The sequence below is a fragment of the Procambarus clarkii genome, chromosome 23 (assembly GCF_040958095.1).
Source record: "Procambarus clarkii isolate CNS0578487 chromosome 23, FALCON_Pclarkii_2.0, whole genome shotgun sequence".
NCBI lineage: Eukaryota > Metazoa > Arthropoda > Malacostraca > Decapoda > Cambaridae > Procambarus > Procambarus clarkii.
In genome coordinates this window covers 36272051-36286847 of record NC_091172.1, presented here as the reverse complement: position 1 = coordinate 36286847, position 14797 = coordinate 36272051, and the positions used below count along the sequence as shown (strand labels likewise).

General features: G+C 42.4%; 1 protein-coding gene across 1 annotated transcript in view; it reads left to right on the top strand.

The window, feature by feature from the left end:
• Positions 1 to 14797, top strand: part of LOC138367816 (mucin-5AC-like) — a 65899-nt gene that overhangs the window by 40565 nt on the left and 10537 nt on the right. The window contains exon 2 of the mRNA XM_069329792.1: positions 12654 to 13520. Coding sequence (XP_069185893.1) covers positions 12654 to 13520 — 867 coding nt within the window. The remainder of the gene's footprint in view (positions 1 to 12653; positions 13521 to 14797) is intronic.

The window sequence follows — 14797 nt, the reverse complement described above, 5'->3', positions numbered from 1 at the left end:
CCGAGGCTATTTCCATCCCCCGCCGTTACTCGGTTGGTAATCTTGGCATGGTATTTTATCAAATCACCTCATTCTTTGGAGCACACGTGAGGAACACAAATGCGAACAAGCCTGAATGGTCTCCAGGACTATATGCAGGACTCCCCTGTCCCTTTGCTCTCCCCACCGTTCTCCATTCCCCCATCCCCTCGTCCCCGCCATCTCGAAACCCCCCGTCCCCTAGTTCTTACCCACCATTACCCCCTTCCTTTTCCCCTCGTCTACCTCATCGTCTCTCACTTCCGTCTCCTCATCATCCCCACCATTCCCCACTATCTCTTTCGATGCCCGAAACACTGCGTGTACTAGTGGCTTTACAAGATTGTAACTGCCATATTATGTATCCTCACAATCCCAATGTACCTTCTTGTATATATATATAAATACAAAATAAATAAAAAAATAAATAAAAAAATAAATAAATGCATTCCCAAATGGTCTGATATTCCCCATCAGAAAATTGGGAATATTAACTGATCTTATGTTCCCATCACTGAAATATAAGAAAAACACCTAAAATATGAAATGGAAATATGAAAAAATTAAAAAAATTAAATATACTCACAAAATGAATGGTATTTTAAATAACACAGCTCAATTCCAACGCAATTCACACAAAAATAATTTAATCAAAATAAAATTAAATTAAAATCTATAAAATTCTACTTATCAATGCAATCAAAAACCTTGAAATGGAATTGGTATTATATTTAGAAAAGCATGTGTGTTGCTCTTACTTGCAACAGATGGAGCTGTTTTTCAAGAAAAGCATAGTTTTACCTGTCACAGGTGTGGCATCTATACTTATACTTACGAAGTGAACGGTAAGGTAAACAACACAGCTCAATTCCAACACAATGTCACATAAAATAATTCAGTAAAAAATAAAATAAATCGAAATCTATGAAAATAAAATTTATCAATGCAATCGGAAACATTGAAATGAAATTCGTGACTTATTTAGTGTAGCATGCATGTTGCTATTATGTACAACAGAGGGCGCTATTTTCCAAAAATGTATGTTTTTACCTGACACAGGTGTGGCATCTATATATTAGGTATATAAAAACACGCTCCTATTCATATGCAGCGATGTGTGAAAATTTCAAAGCAATCGGTAAAGGGGTGTCGAAGATTTCCCTCACATGTAAAATCACATGAAAAAAATGTGGTGGTGTTCCAGCACCATTCACGAGTCCGAACCCGAACTCCACGGGAATCGTACGTAATATGGACAATGCCATCTGGTAGTCGCTATATAAATCATGCAAATGGCTAAAGATTCCTGCCTTGGTCAGCCAGAAGGGTCGTTGTGAGTGACCTCTGGTGAGGTGACGCATCAAGACCAGCGCCACCTAGTGTGTGTTACAGAGCACAATGTCAACTCCCCAGTAGGTCAGCGGTATTTCCTAATTCTCCCAGTACCGCTAGGTCATTGATGACGTTTTGTGTCCGCAGAGGTGATGTCTGGGGGCAGCGGTGCTGGAGAGGGCAGTTCATCTTGGGCAGTCCAGAGTCTCCCTACATGGTCTTGGAAACGACCAAGTAAGCCGCCGCCGATGAAGCAGTGTGGTAGCTGCAAGTGCTTTAGTGTTGAAAGGATCGGCGTATCTTTGGGACTGGCTTAGGAAAGAGACTGACGACAGGGAGATGCCTGTTGAGTAGTGATGCTAGCTGGTCGCTAGAGACTGCTGCCAGGGGATCGCTACCCCTGTATTGGATTGTGACCCCGCTCAGCGTGTGGCTGAAGTACTCTGCCAGCGAGTAGCTGGAGAGCGGTCGTGGGGGTACAGGCACCTCCTGACACTGTCAGTGGGCTGGCCCACGTATAGGTGAACTCGCCGGTGTTCTTCCCAGTAAGGTTGGAGACGCTACTGGACAGTTAAGAAATACTGGGGATTGATGAACTCTACACGTGAGCACGTTTGATATTCTGACCGAAAGGATTGTACATAGGTGTAGAAATAGCCTATCTGTTCTTTATATATTATATATGGTGACGGTGTACATATATATACTTAACGGTGGTGGAAAGGTATTTAATACATTGGCGAAAGGAACAGTGTTTTGTTCATCCCTCCTTTTTTTGTGCACTACATAGCCACTTTCTTGAAAGCGTACTACCGACTTGGGGTCGGATAATATCATTTTGGTTCTACCATCAAAGAACCCGGTTGCGATCCATAGTGGCCGTGACACCGTTCATTTCGTGGATACAGTTTATTTTTTTTATTTTTTCGCTGTTTTTCATTTCGTTATTTTAACTGTTTTTCTTATGTTTCAGTTATGGGAACATCAGATCATATGATGTTCCCAATTTTGTGATGTGAACATCAGATCGTTTGGGAATGCATCGGACGAGGGAGTGAGGAATGGATGGGAGGACGAGGGGACAGGAGTGAGGGATTGTGGGGAGGACGACCGGACAGGGAAGGGGGTAATGGTGGAGAGGACGATGGGACGGGGAAGTGAGAGATGATGGGGAGGACGAGGGGATAGTGGAGTGGGGAATGGTGTGGGAGAACGACGGGACGGGAGAGTGGGGAATGGTTGGGAGGACGAGGGGACGGGGAAATGAGAAATGGTTAGGAGGATGAGCGACCGGGGAAGAGGGGGAATGGTGAGGAGGACTGGAAAACAGTAAAAGGTTGCTGTGACTCAGCGACGCAGATGCATTGCTGAATTACAGCAACGCGTGGCCGGGTACAGCTAGTGTGTGTATATATATATATATATATATATATATATATATATATATATATATATATATATATTATATATATATATATATATATATATATATCTCAGAAAACTTTTTACCCCAAAAGGATTCGAACCCGGGCTCCAGCAAGGGCTCCATCGCCCTTGGCGTGTCCAGTACATGGCAATTGGTATAGAGGTGTACTGTACCACTAGGCCTCACCGGCTGTACGAAAGTATTGGAAGTCTTCTGACCCTTAACCCAATTCACGATAGCTCGTGGTGATCATTTTGGGCACATATATATTATCAAATCACTTCATCATGCTGGGTACAAATCATACAAATCACCAAATCACCATACAACACTTCATCATCTAAATGAGTACCATTTATGCGTCAAGCTTGAATGGTCCGCAAGTTAAAATGCAACAGAAAATTCTTTACCCCTGAAGGATTCGAACCTGGACAGCCAGGGCTCCATCCCCCGTATCGTCCAGGGGGACAAAAAACGCCAAGGGGCTCTTGCCTTTCAATTTTACACGTGCAGATGCAGTTGAAAGGAATCAGATAAACAGTGCTGGGAGTAGACAGAGAGGCAGAGAGCTCAGAGAAGACAGAGAGACAGACCTCAGAGAGAGAGAGAAGCATAGTGAAGCAAAAGATTATGAGAAGCTGTTCAAACACCTTTAGGCCTCATGCGAATGAAATGGCCAAGATCCAAGATAAATTTAAAAAAAAAATTAAGTGGATGGGAGAGAATGATCCCATGTACAAGAAATGCAAGAAAACCAAAATCAGAACATGAGTCGGTGAAAACCTGTGTGTGTATGTGTATTTGTCTTCACACGCTGACGTCACATTTTGAAAGAGGTTACCACGACATCAGGACCTTCTTCCACATCACGTCAGGGTATGAACCCCAGGAGAGGTCCATTACCAGTTTTACGTTAGTCGAGGATGCCATGCTCTTACCTCCAGGCCAGCCTCCGGTGGCTCCATCTGTACTAACCTAGACCAGACAAAGTACAGAGGACACTCTCTGGTCTCTGTCATGCCAGGCTCGCTCACTCCTGAACATTAACCTACCTACTTTACCTACGTCTCACACACACACTCTCTCTCTCTCTCTCTCTCTCTCTCTCTCTCTCTCTCTCTCTCTCTCTCTCTCTCTCTCTCTCTCTCCTCTCTCTCTCTCTCTCTCTCTCTCTCTCCCTCTCGTATTGAGGAGAGAGATAAATTATATAATTTAATCATATCTCTTTCCATTCATGCCTTCATATTCACTCAGAATCTTTATTCTCCTTCTTCGATTCCTCGCGCCCATCCCATTCTCAATTTCTCAATAAATTAATGTTGTTTCCATATCGGAAACTGAAGCAAATGTTATTTCCAGTTGGCCAATGTTTCTTCACAGGCAGGAATATGAACAGTTCAGAGACAACACACACACACATACCGCATGGCGCGGTGGCTGAGTGGACAGCAAGCTAGACACTTAATCAAGTGGTCCGGGGTTCGATTCCCGGTGCCGTCAACAAACAATGGGCAGAGTTTTTTCACCCTGAGGCACCTATTACCTAGCATTACAATGTTTCTTCACAGGCAGGAATATGAACAGTTCAGAGACAACACACACACACATACTTTGTCTAGCACACTTTGTCTTTGTCTTTGTGATTTGTCTAGCTTTAACATGACAGTGGTAGAGTGACACTCAGTGGTGAGAGGTCATGACAGTGGTAGAGTGACACTCAGTGGTGAGAGGTCATGACAGTGGAACAGTGGCACTCAGTGGTGAAAAGTCATGACAGTGGAACAGTGGCACTCAGTGGTGAAAAGTCATGACAGTGGAACAGTGGCACTCAGTGGTAGAAGGTCATTACAGTGGCACTCAGTGGTGGCAGGTCATTACAGTGGTACAGTGGCACTCAGTGGTGGAAGGTCATGCCAGTGGTACATAGACTCAGTGGTGGAAGGTCATGCCAGTAGTACATTGGCTCTCAGTGGTGGAAGGTCATGATACAGGTATATTGGAAATGAGAGTTGGAAGGTCATTACTGAGGCCCAGAGGTACACAGGGGTGAAAGGTCGTGACTCAGCTATACTCGGACACACCACAACAAAGACTCAATTAATTGGACACAGCGCCCAGAATGACCCAGGATGGGATTGCTTTACCATTCAAGGTCGACGTGGTCATCATGCCAGCGCGGTCTTCTCGGTATATCTCATTCTCTGAGGAATAGACGCAGAGATAGAAGGAGAAAGAGTTTGGAGGCTTTTGTAGTTTGAAAGAACTTGTTGGTAATTATCAGAATTATTTGCTTAAGTGAGGAAAGTGGTTCTATGCAATACTTAAATAGCAATACTATGCTATGAAAATGAGCCTTAAAGGTCTTTATCTGTTTTCATTTGTTTGTTACCTCTTTCATATATAATCTGTAACTCGTTATATGTACAAAGGTTTAATAAACAGTTCTGTATATGAATGTTTCCTTGCCTTTTCGTTATGTATATTTCCTTTTTCTTTCGTTATGTATATATCAAGAACAAATTAATTGTTCATTGAGTGTTCTTCATATGTATTTTCTATTCTTCATGAGATTCATTCAAAATGATAAAAGTCAGATCATGAGCCACCGTCTTTTTATGAATCCTCTGGTTTCCACTATCGTAAATTACCAGAAGCTTTAGTTTTCCGTGACTACCAATTATGTTAACATGATAAAAATTTCAGAGCCAGCAAAGCAAATCAAATATTCCATTTAATAAATTCTTTATTTTCCAGATTTCACAAAATAATACTTATAGTGTAGTCTCCTACTCTTCCCTGTATTTTCTGTCTATAACAAGTATTTGTCTGTCTGTTTGATATTCCCTGTACGTTCTTTCTCCCATGTCAAGAAGTTTGGGATGCACTTTCATAAACGCCCTCCCTCGCCCCCTGGAGAAAAAAACTTGTGACAACCTCATTTTTTTAATATGTAAACATTCTCGCCGGCTCTTCTGCGAATGAATTTCTGGTCACAGAACCGGGTCCCTCCACCCCAACGTGAACACACTCGCCTTCCTAATTACGTGCATACTACACACCACTTCATCTCTCATCAAATATGTGATGAAATGAAATACCTGTGTTGTCATGGATGAATTTTTTTCAAGTATTCTTTTATATTTCCATGGTGCAAAGATTTAAACCTTTTTTATGGGGTAAAGGTCTTATAATTGACCTGGCATCATTCTACCAAAACCAAATCCAAGATTTTTTTTAATTACGATAATAAATGGAAAAATATGAAAAGGTTGACAGGTTCAACGAAACTCATTTCTTAGTAACAGACGAATTAAAGCTGTTCTTAAGTAAAGGAGAATTGTACTGAAGATTCATACAATAATAATTACTTTAACACTTTTGTCATATTCATTTACATGTATGATGAAAGACTACAATCAAAATATATTAATAGAACAAGTAACGCAGCTGCAGGAAACCGAGGTTTCACGATCAAATCTGCTCTGAACCGTCTTGAGAGAAAATAAATGCTTGTGAGAAGAGGTGATGAATCACTAATATACGCCATCTTCGAAAAGAATGAATGAAATAAGAAAATAAACCTCATCCTTGACTAACTTTAATTCCAAAGGATAACTAGGGGGTACTACTGCCAAACTGAAAACGAAGACAAAAAAGATCAGTGGAAATAGTTATTTCCGAAATGTCTGGACTTCATTGCCTAAAGCTAATAAAATTACCATGCCTGTTCACACGTATAGGATAGTCGAGATCCACAAACCCTTTTCTATGATCAGCCAGAATCTCCACCCACATACAGACCGCGTAAGCAACTCAACACTCTGCTAAATCCGTACTTGTAATGCTGCTTCAAGCATAAGTCTCCGAATTTTGATTTCAAGTTTTAACGAGTGGTCGCAGTCATCGTTGCGTGAGATCGTCTCTGGATGTTGAGGATCTGTTTACCAACATGCCCATAAATGAGACGGAATTATGATGAAGAAAGTTTATAGTGATCCAGTTTCTACGCCTTTAGACATCTCAGAATACACACTTGGGAAGCTAATCAAAGCTGGTACCAAAGAAGCAACCTTCCTGAGCCCTGAACCTCTTACACTAATAGCTGAATAGTAAAGCTATGGGTTTACCCTTGTGGTCCACTTTGTGAATTTTTAAATGGACACTATTGAGGACAAAGTCCTTATTGTACTATCGATCTATCTATTCATCGATAGATAGATCGATGCATAGATGGATTGATAGATGAATGGATAGATAGATGGATAGAAGATGAGATAGATGTATAGACAGAGGGATGGATAGATAAATAAACAGATGGGATAAATAGATGAACAGATAAACAATTATGTGGAAAGATAGATCGATGGATAGATTGATAGGTACGTGAACAGATAAATGTATAGAGAGAAGGAGAGATTGATAAATAGATAGATAGTTTGATTGATACATGAACAGATGGTGACAGACAGACTCAATCAATGCCAGGTAAAACCCTACTCTGTTTGTTTAACGCTGTTCGAGTTAGTATAATTCCTAGTGTACCTGTCAGAGCAAGAAGATATTGCACGTGTCTCTCTCTCTATCTCCAATGATATTTCCATCCTCCGACAATATTTTGTTACTAATTTATGCAACAATAATACAACAAGCACATGACTGTTATTGGATCTCCCGCCTGGGTGTGTTTCCTCCGGCAGGGTCGTATCCCCCAGCAGGGTCGTATCCCCCGGCAGGGTCGTATCCTCCGGCAGGGTCGTATCCCCTAGCAGGGTCGTATCTCCCGGCAGGGTCGTATCCTCCAGCAGGGTCGTATCCCCCGGCAGGGTCGTATCCTCCGGCAGGGTCGTATCCCCCGGTAGGGTCCTATCCTCCGGTAGCGTCCCCGTTTGCGGTAACAACCCGTGCCGCTTCTCTAAATAAACCATAAACAGCAATGGACCAAGTGCTCTTACTTTTATGTGAACATCCAGCTGCCATTTCCAGGCATTACGTCGCTGCTGGAGATGAATTCACGCGGAACTTGTGGCATTCTTTTTGGCTTTCAAATACTCTAACAGTTTGGGTACATAGTGCTTTATGGCGCAGGGTACCATCATGGGTTCGTTAACTGATGCAAAATTTATATATATATATATATATATATATATATATATATATATATATATATATATATATATATATATATATATATATATATATATATATATATATATATATATATAGCTAGAACGTCATGCTCGGCCTACTATGCAAGGCCAAATTTCCTTTGGAGACTTTAGGTTGAAGGTGCAAGGGACATAAAGGGTCAGCAAGCCGTTGAGTCGCTTCGCCAGTCTGTACGTGGGTGTGGGTATCTGGCTGATGATTGACCGAAGTGGGTTTCCAGGCTTGTGTGTCTTGACATTTCCATACGCGTATCCAGGTATATATTCCCCAATAATCTTTGGCAGGAGGAGTCCGGATTTCTTGGCGTTCACAGTTTCGATCAATTTGTTAACCTTTGCTTTCAATTCGGCTGTAGTGTCCTTCGTTACCCTTTGGAATTTAGTTTGATCAGAGAGTATGAGGTTCATTTTCGCCAGATATTCGTCTTTTTTAAGATTGACATATATTGGCCTACTATGCACAGAACCCCATAAAAGGTTGTTACAAAAGTTGGAGCAACAGACAGTAGTAGTAGTAAAAGGTAAGGTGCTTCCGTGGATAAGGGAGTATCTAAGCAACAGGAAACAGCAAGTAACTGTGAGGGCGGAGACATCAGATTGGCGAGAAGTCCCCAGCGGAGTCCCACAGAGCTCTGTACTTGGACTCATCCTGTTTCTAACATATGTAAACGATTTTCCAGATGGTATAGACTCCTTCCTCTCAATGTTTGCTCATGATGCAAAAAATATGAGAAGAATCAAGGCAGATGAAGATTGAAGAGACTGCAGGATGACCTGGATAAACTGGAGGAATGGTCCAGAAAATGGCTACTAAAATTCAACTCAGGAAAGTGTAAAGTAATGCAATTAGGCTAAGGGAGCACAAGGCTGAACACAAGGTACCATCTGGGAGGTGAAATCCTGCAAAAGTCAAATAGAGAGAAAGATCTGGGGGGTTGATATCAGACCGAACATGTCTCCAGAGACCCACATCAAAACGATATCATCAGCGACATATGCTAGACTAGCCAAAATAAGAACGGCTTTTAGAAACTTGTGTAAGGAATCGTTCAGGACCCTGTATTCCACTTATGTCAGACAAATCCTGAAATATCGAGCTCCAGCCTGGAGTTCATACATAGTTAAACACTAGACAAAGTAAGAGAAGATTCCGCTGTATGCCACCAGAACTCGTCCTGGTATGAGCTACGAGGAAAGGCTGAAGGAGCTGAACCTCACGTCCCTGGAAAACAGAAGAGTAAGGGGAGACATGATAATAACCTACAAAATTCTGAGGAGAATTGACAGGGTGGACAAAAACAAACTCTTCAGCATGGGTGGAAGACGAGCAAGGGGGCACAGGGGCAAACGTAGTTCCCAAATTTGAGACATTAGAAAGATTTTGTTCAGTGTCAGAGTAATTAACAAATGGAATGCACTAGGAAGCGATGTGGTGGAGTCTGACTCTATTCACAGTTTCAAACGTAGGTATGATAGAACCCAGTAGGCTCAGGAATCTGTAAATCTGTACCTAACCTAACCTAACCAGTTGATTGACGGTTGAGAAGCGGGAATATAGAGGCAAAGTGCAACCCCCGCAAGTACAACTAGGTGAGTACACACACACACACACACGCTAGATGGGGGACCTGGTAGTATCGGGTCTGTTCGATGCCCATATCTTCCCCCTTACTCTCCCTGTCTACCGATATCACTGTAACAGTTTTGATCACAGTGAACATCTTCACACTACATGCATTCCCCACCTCATGCCCTCGACATCTCCAACATACACGCCTCCCTATATCCTCTCCTCCCCCATAAACCCTCCACATGTCCTCCCACACACACTCCCCATCTCTTCCCTCACTCCCCACACACATGTCCTTTCCCCGTCTTCTCCCTCCGTGCCCACACATGCCCTTCCCTCGTCTCCTCCCTGCCCACACACGCTTTTTCTCCGACTTTATAACCAAATGGATGAGCCCTGAATGCAAATCTGTCATCAGAAGAAATGTCTTCTAATGACAGATTTGACATTGATGATGAGAATTCAGATCTCATGACAGATCTTATAAAATGAAGGTGAATATCTTATTTTACATTTTATTTAAACTAATACTTAGGTCCATTGACTCTGGGCTGAACATTTCACATCTACAGTCTTTGTGAAGGGCGGGTACTGTTGCAATGCGCCCTTCAAGATGGGGAGCATTGGGCAGACCCTGACCATCTATGACACTCCTGATAAGTCATCATTAATCAACAAATTTTAATGTTGCTAGCCACAAGCATCTGGCATCCAACCTCGAAAAAATAAACATACATTCTCGATATGGATGAGACAGTGATGATAGGGTTAGATCAGTTGTGGATGAGGATTTTAATATCTGTTGTGGATTTAGTATTGCCATGATGACAATGAGTTTACTGGTAACTAAAAAGGATACCTTACGATGATTTCGGGGCTCAACGTCCCCGCGGCCCTGTCTCCGACAAAGATGAAAAGATATCTGTTTGACTTTCTCCTCCCTCTCCTCATACAACATTCTCCCTGCCTCCGTCCTTCCCTCCAAATCTCCCTTCCTCCTTCCCTATAATTCTCCCTCTCTCCCTCCCACCTGGTCTCCCTTCCTCACTCTCATCCTCTCTCTCCTGTTCTTTCTTCCTTTATCCCTCCCGTTCTCCTAATTGGCAAAACATGCTCGAGTAACGATGAATTAACTTAGAATCACCATTATCGACGTTGAATCACCTATGAATCGACGCCAGTAACTGCCGAGATGTATGTTGATAAGCACTCTTTGGATGTTTCAGACTTCATAGGCGTCGTTAAAAAAGGGAATCGGGGTCGACCAAACCACCATATAATCATAATTCACCATGGGGAGCTGTGCGAGAAAAACCGCAACTGTCTGGCATCCTTTCTTCAACAGACAGACAGACAGACAGACAGACAGACAGACAGACAGACAGACAGACAGACAGACAGACAGACAGACAGACAGACAGACAGACAGACAGACAGACGACAGAAACAGACAGACAAAATAAGAGCACAGCCCCTATATCAAAAATAGCAGACACCTATTTGGGTTGTCTTTGTGTAAAGGAGAGCGGCCGAGACAGCGTCCGGACACTGGCCACTACTTCACCGATCGGCCGGATATTAGCTCCCTCGACATGCCTCCTCCTCTGTCCCTCACCTCTCTTCCCCCATCCCTCCTATTTGGTCCTCGACAAACAACGCTTTTATTTGTTTTCGTAATTAGATGCTTCACTCGTCATCTTTCTCAAACGCACGACAAAAAATTATGCCCACATTAGATTATGTTCAACGTCAGGAAAATGTCATTGGGGGTGATTAACCCATTGTGCCCTGAAAAGCAGGGAAAATGTGGGTCGTCTTTGTGGGTAATCTCATCAAACCGGGTCTGCTTTTGTGACTGGTGTCGTTCTCAATTCATAGATATATATAATTATTTGTCATCATATTTTCTAAGGCATTTATTGCCTTTTGTTTAAATGATATGTACAAAAAATTATACTTATGTATTAATTTTTTTTATTTCACTAGACGTTGTAAATGAGAAATATTTGGCTTAGTTCCGAAATCTGATCGCTAGGACTGTATTGATAACAGGGGAAGAGTCTGAGAAGGCTGGTCAGGGAAACAGAGAGGGTCCGGGCAGTCATCAACATGCCAAGTCTCTCATCAGATGTACCAATAACAATCGCAACATCTATGATAATTGCTAACTCTGTAAACAACCTTCAGCAACTGCAATACAGAAGCATTTAGAATCCTGTATTAAAGCATGAACCATCTGGTTAGAACTATCGAGATTCAAAATTAATTTAAAAAAATAGTCACATAGGTCCACAGATTTGACACAAGACGAGACGAGAACGAAAACAGTAGCGACGAGAACGAGTATGACGATAATGTGCTTTAACAGTGCTAGAACAAAGAGTAGACTCATCGGAGACATGATCAGAACATGCTAAATATCCAGGAACATGGATATGGTATTTAATTATTGTTTGCCTTAGTGGGAACAGGGCGATAGGTCATGGGTGCAACCTGGACACATAAATGGGTAAACAAAATACAACGAAGCGTTCCCACAGTATTCACCAAGTGGCAAACCGTTGATGAAATGGTAGTTGTGACCAAGTGTTCTCACGTCTTCAGTAGTATAAACGACGGGACACAAGATATTGACAAGTCCTGAAGGTAAACCGATATAAAAGAAACGGGTCACAAGAGCTGGTGATGATTCTCCATATATTGATATAGATATGAAGACAGACATCACCCCATATAATGATAAAGTTACAGAAGCTAAAAAGAGACGAAAGACCCGCAACTATAGACTTAAGGCTTAACCGCTTGCACAAACGCAGACGGACACAGACACATAAATTTCTTCTATACTCAACAATATAGACAAGCAATAACAAGAGACAGACACATAAAGAAACAAAGACAACACACGAGACAAAGTCACAGCCTTTTACACGGGCAGACACAAGCACATACACAAGGTGAGGCCCAAACAATACGCAGACATAGTAAGAAACAAGATACAAAGGCACAGAAACAGTGAGACACAAGCACCTACACAGAGAGAGTCACACACAAGTACATACCCAGTCAGGCAAAAACACATCCGTAGACACGTCAGAAACAAACACATACGCAGACACGTCAGAAACAAACACATACGCAGACACAGCCCGACACAAACACATACGCAGACACAGCCAGACATCAGCACCTACACAGAGTCAGACACAAGCACCTACACAGAGTCAGACACAAGCACCTACACACAGTCAGACACAAGCACCTACACAGAGTCAGACACAAGCACCTACACACAGTCAGACACAAGCACCTACACACAGTCAGACACAAGCACCTACACAGAATCAGACACAAGCACCTACACAGAGTCAGACACAAGCACCTACACAGAGTCAGACACAAGCACCTACACAGAGTCAGACACAAGCACCTACACAGAGTCAGACACAAGCACCTACACACAGTCAGACATCAGCACCTACACAGAATCAGACACAAGCACCTACACAGAATCAGACACAAGCACCTACACAGAGTCAGACACAAGCACCTACACAGAGTCAGACACAAGCACCTACACAGAGTCAGACACAAGCACCTACACAGAGTCAGACACAAGCACCTACACAGAGTCAGACACAAGCACCTACACAGAGTCAGACACAAGCACCTACACACAGTCAGACACAAACACCTACACAGAGTCATACACAAGCACTTACACAGAGTCAGACACAAGCACTTACACAGAGTCAAACACAAGCACCTACACAGAATCAGACACAAGCACCTACACACAGTCAGACACAAGCACCTACACAGAGTCAGACACAAGCACCTACACAGAATCAGACACAAGCACCTACACACAGTCAGACACAAGCACCTACACAGAGTCAGACACAAGCACCTACACACAGTCAGACACAAACACCTACACAGAGTCAGACACAAGCACCTACACAGAGTCAGACACAAGCACCTACACACAGTCAGACACAGGGCCAAGGTAGATAATAATAGAGTAGGCGTGAGGGAGAAGGTCAGGAGCTGGGGAACGGAGAGACGGACCTGCAGATTATCATACTAAATGCTCCGGAGCTTGAGTGGATTATGTGGTAAGGAAATTATAATGGGGGGAAGGTAAGGGAGATACAGAGAGTGGGGAGACATACTGAGGGTGAGAAGATATGCTACGAGTGTGTAGACACACACTGGGTATTGAGAAAGGTGATATGATATGATGATATGATACCTGCATATCATTCGTGTTTTCATTTAAATCAGAGATACAAATTTTCTTCCCCGAAAATTACAACTTAATAAACCCGGATCTTAAATCGTTTCAAAAACTCGAATTAACAAATTTTCCTAAGTATCTCCACACAGTTTCTCCTCAATATTTAACTCTCTGAAAATTCTGTGTTTGGGAACGTAATTTAGCCTGATTTCCTGGTGTTTTCTTGGTGGGTTAAATCCCCGTAATCTGGTGATTGTATTAGTCTCATCTTCTCTCGGTCTTGAAGGAAACTTTGAAGAGTGTTGATCCAGAGTTATTACTCAGAGATTAGACAGTAAGTTGGTGTAGTTATGCTCGGATATTGACTTACGACTCACCGCAGGGAACTGAGCAAACGCTAGTCACAGCCTCACACGTATATTTGCTCTCATAACACACTCACAAAACAGTCATTTAAACTCATAAGCTTAAAGACACTTACAGACGCCGACATGCTACCACATACACTCATAAACACACATACATAAATACACTTTCATACATACATATATTCTCATTAATACTCGCACTAAGACGTTGCCACATCAAGCTTTCTCTCTTATTCAGGAGCAATCCTCTGCTCCTCATAACGCCTCCCTCCCTCATGTCGTCATCCATCTCCCCGATACCCGTACCGTTCATTCCTACATCTCTTGCCCCCACCCTTCCTCTCCTCCATATAACTCATAATAACACCCCCTCATATTTTGATCTGCCTCTGGGCACTTCCTCCCCCTCCGTCCCCCTATCTTCTATTTTCAATTTATAATCCCCTTTCTTGACACAGCCAAATCTCTTCCTTTTCTCTCCTAACACTATATTCCCATTTACTTTCCAACCTTTTAAACTAGCACATAAGGTATCCAGGGTTTAAATATCTTAAATGCAAATGATGATAGCATCTCAAAAAAAAAATATATGTGATAAAGTAAAGATCGAAGGAAAAAAGCATAGATATGCTAGCATATATGGAGGCAATATATTTGTAAGTCAAGCTGGATGAAGTT